We start from the raw sequence: 10,332 nt of genomic DNA, 5'->3' as shown, positions 1-10,332 counted from the left end.
ATTTTAAAATAAATTCAGCCACTACAATATTTTTCCAAGTGAGATAATATTTAAATAATTCTACACAAACTAAAATGGCTTAGAAAAAGGATTTATCAGATTTCTGTGTTTGTCTTTCCGTAATTATATTTCTACCTTTTGTAGGTTTTAGGATGAATTCAATGAATCTGATGCGCGAGTGCAGTAAGTTCATTAAAATATTTCACAAACAATGTACATGTGAAAACTCAATCCTTTTTACAAGAAAATCAATAAATGAAAACAGTATTACTTTTCTCGTCCAAAAATAATGTTTACAGGTAAAGATATACATATAAAATATTAGTTCAATTAGTTTTTCATCCTTTTTGTAGGTTAATCTTAAACCTAGTAAACAATGAGCTACACGTATGAGTGCGTGTGTCCCGTAATACGTAGTAGTGTTCCTGTAGATCCATAGAAATTTATAGTTTATAGATTACAGTAGAACCTCGGTTAACCGAGCCTCCGCTTAACCGAGACTCCGGGTTTAACCGAAGGCCGTCCTCGGACGATTTTTTTTATTTAAAAAAGCAAAAGAAGAAAACACGCACAAACTACGTACAGTAATGAGCGTTTGGGTGCTCCTTTTATCGCAATACGCACGCTAGCCTGCAATGCGTTTAAAACTACTGTACAGTAAATTGTTGGCAACTGTTGTGTTTCCTCGGCCAAATATTTGCGTAGCTTAGCGCTTATCTTTGCCGAATGCATACGGCACTGTCACCCGACACCGCTCGCCAGAGCAGCTGCAGGTGTTGTAACCCGACACCGCTCGCCGCCGGACCAATGCGAACTGTTTCAATGCCGAGACGCGACTGAGCCACTCGCTCTCCCCCACCACCACCCGATTCGACTCCGTAGCTTATTGCGCATCTAGTGGGCTGTCCTGGTGTACAGCTTCAGCTCGGATGTGTTCGTGCATCATCGGTCTGCCCGAAGACGCCATTTCGTCTCAGTGGCAGTCCTTTGTTTACTTTTACAAGTCAAGTGTCTATCACTGTTTTTTTATTGTGTGTTTAAGTGCAGTTACAGTAGGTGTAAATGAGTGCTAAAACGCAAACGTGTCGTTGTGTCCTTAGAGACTAAACTAAATTGCGATTCGTCGTCTGGACAATGGTGAGTCAATAAGAACAGTCGCTAAAGACTTGGGTGTTGGTGAGGTTACCGTCGGAGATTGGAGGAGGAAGAGGGCTGAGTTAGAAAAATGGGGTGCTCAGAGCTTAAATTCCAATTGCAATTCAGAGAGAAAAACGTTTAAAAAGTGTGAGTATGAAAAAACTTCCGAGGCTTTATTCTTATGGTTTTCGGAAATGAGAGCAAGGGGAAGTCCAATAAGTGGGCCTATTTTGCAGGCAAAAGCGCTAGATTTTCCATAAATCTTTTGGCGATGGCGATGAACCTTTTACCGCTAGTTCCGGGTGGTTAATGCGATGGAAGAACCGTTATGGAGTGCGGCAACTTAATATATCTGGGGAAAAACTTTCAGGTAATGAAACTGATGTGACAGTTTTTGAAGAAAAAATAAGAAAATTGATTTTGAGTGAGGGTCTTACATCCGATCAAATATTCAAACTGTGATGAGACAGGCCTTAACTTCAGAATGTTGCCCTCAAAAAACTTTAGCCAGTCAGCAGGAAACATCAGCTCCTGGGTATAAGAAATCTAAAGATCGAGTTACAGTTTTAGGATGTGCCAATGCTGCAGGAAGTTTGAAACTCAAACCAGTTGTAATAGGCAAGTATAAAAAGCCACGTGCTTTTTAAAAATACTAATGTGGACACATTTCCCAGCACATACACAAACCAGAAAAACGCATGGATGGACTCGCGGATTTTCAAACAATGGTTTTTTGAGGAATTCGTTCCAGTCGTTGAAGCTTTCTTGGAGAACAAAAAACTCCCTCGCAAGGCCTTCTTATTCTTGACAACGCTTCGTCCCATCCAGATGCTGATGAGCTAGTCAGCGATGGCATTAGAGCCTTATTTTTGCCTCCAAACGTTACTGCCCTCATCCAGCCTCTAGACCAGGGAGTTCTAGAAAACTTTTAAGCGAAACTACAAAAAGAGGCTGCTTAGAAATCTACTGGAGAAGCTAGAGGACGGGCTGGGTGTCACTGATGCTCTCAAGTTAATCACAATGAAAGATGTTGTCTACTGGGTGTCAGAAGCTTGGGATAACGTTAGGGAGGACACTATAAGAAGGTCATGGCGCAAACTTTTCGGAATTGAAAAGGCAAGCCGCCAAGAGACAGCTGCTCCTGAAAACCAGCCAAGAGCATGTCCTCCTGAAAATGAAGAGCTTGTGAATCTTTGTAACCACCTTCCAGTGGCTGAGCCCATCAGTGCAGAGGACATCAGTGAATGGATCAATGGAGATGAGGATCAGGCCCTAACTGATGACGTGATTATCCAGATGCTCAACCAACCAGAAGATGATGACAAGTAAGTTTTTGATTTTTTATTTATGCAAAATTTTAACATAAAAACATAATCCAACATCAATTTTTTTAACACAACTACAGTATATTTGTTACACTTTAGTTAAATGTTGCCCATTCATCAATCCAAAACTAATTTTCATACCAATTCCAACTGCTGCCTTTTGATTGCGTTACGGTTACGTAAAAACAAAAGTTTTTTTTACAGCGATGAACCTGATGGGGCGACTGAGAAAATATCACATACAGAAGGTCTAAGAACGATCGAGGGAGCACTGGCATACATTGAACAACAAGAAACCGCAACAACAAACGATTTAGTTTTGGCTGCGACGCTGGCGCAACAGGGCGGCTAGCCTAAGATCCTCTAATCTAAGTCAAAAAACAATAACTGATTTCTTTGGGAAAAAAGATTAGCTTACTTTGTTTATTTTTTGTACAATGTACAGTAAATTAATTTTCATTTCTTTGATTTAATTTTGTAAACAGGAATACTGTACTGTAACTAAACTTCTGTACATTGTGTAGCCTATATCATACGTATTCAGTTGTGCAATAAATTGAGTGTTATATTAAAACAGTGTTTAGTATTGTGAGTGTTACCGTTTCCTCTCACGTTTTATTGCGTACTAATAACATTTCTTGTACTAATAAACTAAACAACAGTTCAGTTAATAACTTTTGTTCATGTTTTAGTATATCTTGAGCTATTTTTAGCCCCGGTAACGATTTTTAGGTTACGTTCCGTGTTATCCGAGGTTCGCCGTATCCGAGGTACCCTCGGTCCCAATTACCTCGGTTAACCGAGGTTCTACTGTAATTAGTTTTTTTCAGGTATTGTGCGGAAAGTATTCAAAAATGGCACGTGGGCAGACAAACTGACCGAAGAGAAATTGTGCTAGCTCCTGAGTAAGAACTTCACTAACTCTCAGACAATAAATACTAATGAGTATGGTTTAGTAATTAAAGTTTTAAATAGTAGAGATCAATAGATGCTGTTTAATTCAGTGTTATAATATTTTTGATTATATATTGAAGACAAATTATTAACGAGTAAACTATTTTGAGGAATCACAGAATGCAAGGATGTTATTTAAACTAATGTTACTCGATATAAGATCAAATATGTTATATGCATTTCTAGGCATTATTTCAATATAACTTTTGCAGGCAATAAATCGTTTTCTGAGGTATGGCTAGTAATCCAAACTATATGTTTAAATACTAGATTTTAATATAATACATATTAAACGATAAAAATCGTGCTTATATTATACAGCTTACAATTTTTTTTTAAATTTGACCGTATGCCATTTAGTTAGTTTGTTAATAAATAGTGTCAAATATCCATTTTCATAAATTTACTTTTGCGAGTAAATCTTGAATTTTCAAGCGGAAGAAGTCGTAATGGACTGCTAACGCGGACATTTTTCGTTCCCAATCGTTTGCTTTAAATTGGTTTCTTTGACGCTCCACGGGAGTAAACTGCAGGGAAATGTTTCGTAACTACTGGAGCTTACTCACCTCACCTTCTACATCACTTACTTCTTAGTACAGGATTTCTTGACATATTCTAATTTATAAGTTGCTTAAAGTAAATTTTCTAAAAGTTACAAACAATTATAATTACCTATCGTTATTTATAGTTCGAACTAACAATACCAATGTAAAAAATATGTGATAATGTGACAGCAAAACTGCCGTACGAGGTGCGACAATATAGTAATGAGATCGATTTGAAAAACATTGTGCTTATCGTTATAGTTAAGTTTAGTGTTGTCTCCTTCAAAGTAATTCCATTACGATTGCACACACTTTTTCCAGCGCCTCTGCCATTGATCGTAACATTTCTGGAACTTATCTTCTGTAATATCCTCCAAGACCCTCGTCACAGCTTCTTGGACGTCTTGTGTTGTTTCATAATGGTGTCCCATCACCACCGTATTGACTCTTGAAATAGAAAGAAGTCGCACGAAGCGATATCTGGCGAATAAGGTGGCTGTGGTAGTACTGAAATTTGTTTTGAGGTTAAAAGTTGCACATTATGGGATGGGACATTATCGTGATGCGAAGTCCAATTATCAGCAATGTTGGCACGGACATGGAAGAACTCTTTTACAAAGTTATTACTAGACTAACCGTTTATTGATTGATGCTCAGTTTTTCTTCAACCATTTTCACGGAAATTCTTCGACCAGATCGTACGAGTTCACGTACCCTGGTCAAGTTGATATCCGTCCGTGAGGGTTGATGGTAGTTCACTGCGGTCTTCATCTTCAAAATTCGTTCTACCTTACTTAAATCTTTATGCCAACGAAAAACATGACGAAAAAACTCATCTTCAAAAGCCTTTCAGAAGGTTACCATAAGTTTTCGTTTGCGTTTTCATCCAATGTACGCAAAAAGAAATGGCATTTCATTGCGCAATATTATGTGGTTCCATTTCCATGACGAAAGACACAACTTATTACAGCAAGAATCAAAACTGAGCAGTTTCAACGGTTGTGCCGCTTGGACTAGAAGCAGCTTCTAGGTAAAGGTTAAAATTTTATAACTATGTTTTGCTAGGTTGCCACATCTTGCAAAGAAAATCAGTCTCATTACTTTATTGTCGGACCCCGTACATTCAAGTTTTGATAAGATATTTAGACAGTGGTGACATGTCGACCGAATATTTTTGACCGTAGGACATTGAAACAAAAACATTTACCTGATAAACTTGTTTAAAATACAACAAGGCACTATTTTTTGGACAGTGTTTAACAAGGTAAATGGTAAACAAGTCATTTCATACTGAATGTTTGTTTTAATAATATTTTCAAGTTAGTACTATAAATATAAAAATAATTGTAGTATATGACATTACGGAAATATGGTGTAAGCTTGCCTTAATATATTAAAGCTTACAAATACATAAGAACTTCTCTTTGAAATATTTTTTACCGGCAAATGAGAAAAGAAACATAACCAGAAATACATTTATGGAATTGTTAATCCCTCAAAAGCTTTAAATAAAAGAACCATATCGAAGTCCTTTTATGTTTTGTACTATGTTTGTCTGGTATACTGGAAGTGCTTAAAAACAACTTGTGAATGAGGGCTCTTTAAAGAGTAGAGACTGAAAGAGTACGGCCGTTTTTAACGTATAATCACATTGGAAGAAAATATGTTATCCAGTTTAACTAAACATGTAACAATAATATATTAGTCTATACTATTAAAAGATTTCCAGTACATTATAAAAAAAATTACAGAAAATTATACTAGGAGAAAGTTAGGGCTAAGAAGTCCTTTCTTATACGTAACCTAGGGACTAACAGATTAATGGTGACTTCCGAACCACTCAAAATGGCCGGCAAGTCATTGTGAGACGCTACATTGTGAGTCAGGGTGGAGACGCTACTTGCTGGGACAGGATCGCTCAGTGGTTTCTCATCTAAGCAGCAGCCATGCTCGACGGTGCTTGTTTAGGTTATCTTGTGATTACAAAACACACCAACCTCCCAAAAACTTGTTTCTGTGATGTCTCTACTACGGCAGACCTCGAGTGTACCAGTAGAGAACAGTCTTCATTAACAACCTGCTTCTACTAGGCTTGATATGGCTTTTCACTGTAAGATTCTATGTCATGTGTAAAACATGTATGCATTTTCCGTATGGGAATACTTCACATACGTGCTTATCTTCCTTCCTTAGTAGTTTAAAGTATATCTAACATTTATGATAAGCCTTTGTGACCGTAATTCTTTTCTTAGCATTTCAAATTCCAATCTGCTTATGTGAAGCAGCTTTTAAAATTAATACAACAGTTTAAGTAAATATACCAGTATAATAAACCATTTCGGTAAGTTAACATATTAAAGTTTGAAGGTTTTTATCTACTATAATTTATGTTGTTACAACAATCTTGCAGGGAGTTGTGTATAAGATATTTGAAGAGAAATTGTACATTTGTTTCTATATTCCGCTTGTCACTTGGTTTGTCAGTATTAATGGTCGAAACATCACTTGTGCGATTGCTGATCTCAAACCGAAGCCCCGGAAGTTGAAGCAATATCAATAATTACCTCGAGTTTGTCACCTCTGCCTGCGTAACTTGTTTACTGGACTAACTTCTACTAAGATAAAGCCGGAGTTACACTACACACTCTAGCGAATTAGTTTTCTGAGTTTCTCCCTCATACGCATTTGAGGTTAAGAATATGTATCTTTTAAACTATTAAAATGAATAGTTTTGATATTTAATACAGATTTATAAATGAGGTTTTTGTTTGGGTACTATTTTAATTCGAATTTAATAAACCAATACAATGAAGCCGATAGAGCATACCAATTCATTGCACGCTGAGTTAGAATGTTTCATCTTTAGATCAAACCGAACAATGCAATAAAATAAATTTATTACATGTGTTGCTAACATAACAAAAGTTCCATATAATTAACATATTTATACTATTGTTATAGTGTTAACAACAATGTAAACACGCATACTTATTTACTCACATAAAGTCCTACAAATAAATCAGATAATATATTTAGAAACCATTCCCAAATATGTTCTGCCCTTATTAATTTGATATAATTCTTAGAAGGATATATTAGAACATGAAACTGGTTTTCTCTTTAAAATGAAAGTCTTTATCTTTACATATATCAACTAAGCTCGTATTATCTAGTTGACGATTATTACCTTTTGATGAAATTACATTTAGTTTCAGTATCCAAGCGATAATTTTCTGCAAGTAAACTTAGTTATGGAATAATGTTTTCTAAACTAGAGCCATTGAGAGAAAAATAGGAATTAAGTTACTTTCTGTTATTAAGTAGATTACAATCCGAACTTTAATGAACGTTATCGCATTTTAGTAAAGTATAAGGAGCTTAGGCTTAGTAAGATTGTTAAATAAAATATAGTATTCGGTTCAGTAAGGAAAACATAACAAATAACTTCAAACGAGGTAGTGATTGAAGTGAATTATTCAAACATGTAAGTTCCGGACCAAATATCTACAACATGGAAACATTTTGCTATAACTGTAGGTTCAGTTTAACAGCATGAAAGAGTTACTGCGCACAGACGGATAGACAGATTGCCTTTTTAATTTTTGTAGTGAGATTCAAATGTTCTTCCTTGGGCTAAGATGAACCCAGACTAACAGAACTTTACTATCAAGTGATGTCGCACCGACTAACGGACGTATAGACGGAGAGACACTCGGTAATCTACATGATTTCAAGCAGACCCTGACCTGTCCTTAAAAATTATATTAAAAAGAATAATCTCTCTTAAGCCAAAAAATATGTATTAATAATTTTATATCAAATACTAGATATGCAATGTAGTTTGTACGTTGTAACAGTATTTTTAATGGATGCAAAAAAGGGATTATGATGAAGGAAGTTGAAAAATAACGTCGCGAGTTGTTTCACATGGAATCTCTTTTATTAATACTAAATGAAGTATTTAATATTAAATACTCAAAAACGTACGAGACTATTTACATTGTAATTTGTGTTATACGCACTTCATTTATTATTAAAAGGTTTTTCGGTTCACCAACTACAAGACATAGGTTAAATATATATTCCATTGCAGTTCTTAAGCCTGGTGGTATACCTGATGTCACTAGGTCCGTAAAAGCTACAGGAGTGTACATGAAACTAACATTGAAACACTACGCTACCGTCTTCTGACTCTTCCGGTCAGGTGTCTGATATTAGGTCTTCACAGGCTCCGACAGCTCTTAGCCTCTAGAAGCTCTCAGCCTCTAGGACCTCCCGGCCTCTGGAAAGCTCACACCCCTCGCAACTCTCACCCTTAGCTACCTCTCTGCCACTAGATCCTTCCGGCGTCTAGCAAGTACCAGCTCTGGCTCCAGACTCTGGGAGCTCTCATCCTTTAGATCTTGGCAAGTCCCGGCCTAGAGAAGCCTCAATTTCTGGCTGCCTCAATGTTGGTAGTTCCTGGCCTTTCGCAGTCACCAATATCTTGCAGGTTCCGACCTGTGACAGGCCCAGGATCAGAATATTAGGAACTTACAGTCTGCAGGAATTCCTAACTTCTGGCACAACTTGATCTCTGGGAGATCTCATCCTCTAGAACCACTGAATTTTGGGAGGTATCTGCCTCTAGTACCTCCCGGCCTCTGGATCCTGTCCATCTTTTACACTTGAACCTCCCCTCTGATAAGTCCTTACATCTGGTAGTTCACTATCTTTCGCAGTTCCTTGACTCTGGTAACTCCCGACCTTTAGCAGGGCCTGGCCTCTTGTAGAAGTACCTCCAGTTGAAATGTTTACCACTTTATTTTCATGTTTAGTTTTATGTCCCGCTGTCACGCTACTTGAAACTGTATCAGTGTAAATTACATTAATTTACCTCGTATTTTTGATGGTATAAGTTATTATTCATTATATCGGCTTCTGGGAGTTCATATTCTCTGGAAGCTCTCACCCTCTAGAACCCGTCACCTTCTGACAGTTACACTTCACAGACAACACCCAGCCTTTTAGGGCTAAGCTCTGCTGTCTTCTGAGAGATATCAACTCTGTATTATGAAAAAATCCACTGAACATTCATTTCAATTGTGGTTAAAATATATCCTAACGTAATGGATTTAGAAAAAAATTCATAGGTAACTGTTTTCATTATAAGACTCCGTCTCATTGTATCAAAGGGAACGAAAAACCCGTGTGCAGTTAACGTTTATAATATAGATGTCAATTATAATTAAAGCCTGTCCAAAAATACAGTGTTCAATCTTTTACATTTAACAGGTTTGTTCCTAAGACTCCACCCACTTATATAACTTTCGAGCGCAATACTATTAACAATATATACCACCGCAAGATATCGTATTTACGTATAAAGCGCCTTTTGCTTTGGGAGCTCTGCCTTTTTTGCTCTAAAAATTGTTATGGGCTGGCGTTCGTTATTCGTCGTATAAAATATTCATTTAAATTTTTATTGAAACCCATCAAACTAGAAGTGGTTTAGCGTAATTGTTTGTAATAAAGAGCTATTTTTAATGTTCCACCTACTTGTCTCAAAAACGTTTTTCGCATACATTTTCATTGAAATTTCTCTAACTGCAATGTTACTTTGATGGTTGTGGAAGTTTTAACCTTGTGATTCTGCTCTCCTTGGTCTTATTGTCCGTAACAACGAATTTGATCTTGTAGTACGTTCATACCAAGTTGTGTAAAGATGCGTTAGGAATAGTGGCTTTAAACATTCAATTGTTCCTTAGAATCAATACTATATACAGATAATACTATAATGGAGGTTTTTTAAGTTCAATTAAGAACACATTTAAAAATATGGAACTTAGAGGTTATTAAGCAAAGTTCAAGCTACGAGCACACACGTACTATACAGAGGTATAACCAGCAATTAGAAGTAAGGGGCAGGTGTGTTTGACTCGTGGATTTGATGAAGTTTACTCATTTAAAACTAAAATACAGGTATATATGAAATAATAATAAGCACGATGTTGAAACCGCCATATCCCTAACTTGTTTAGCAATTGAACTGTATATTGAAAAAATGATTAATAAATTACATTAATCAGAAACCCCTATTTCTTCTATTAATTGCCAAAAACGACAATATGTCTGTGAATAATAAAATAATTTTACGTTTTATCTTCAAAAGTATAAAATATCTAATGCAACACAGATACTAAAGTAGTTTACTAACGTGATATGTGTTAAAAGGAAATATAGATTTAAACAAAATTCAAAGAATTTTATAATAATATAATATTTGATTGAAAATTTAACGATTTTTGTCTATATATATATATATATATATATATATATATATATATATATATATATATATATATATATATATACTCGCCTTCGGCTCGCTG

General features: G+C 36.0%; 1 protein-coding gene across 1 annotated transcript; it reads left to right on the top strand.

Annotated features, from left to right (window-relative positions):
- The first annotated feature begins 2,065 nt into the window (after positions 1-2,065).
- On the top strand, positions 2,066-2,814 carry LOC124372581 (tigger transposable element-derived protein 2-like). Its single transcript, XM_046830986.1, has 2 exons — positions 2,066-2,462; positions 2,667-2,814. Exons 1-2 carry the CDS (start codon positions 2,158-2,160, stop codon positions 2,812-2,814), a joined length of 453 nt encoding a protein of 150 aa, XP_046686942.1. The 5' UTR covers positions 2,066-2,157.
- Positions 2,815-10,332: the final 7,518 nt, after the last annotated feature.

Source organism: Homalodisca vitripennis, unplaced genomic scaffold, assembly GCF_021130785.1.
Source record: "Homalodisca vitripennis isolate AUS2020 unplaced genomic scaffold, UT_GWSS_2.1 ScUCBcl_3507;HRSCAF=9075, whole genome shotgun sequence".
Classification (NCBI taxonomy): Eukaryota; Metazoa; Arthropoda; class Insecta; order Hemiptera; family Cicadellidae; genus Homalodisca; species Homalodisca vitripennis.
This window is presented reverse-complemented; position numbering and strand designations above follow the sequence as displayed.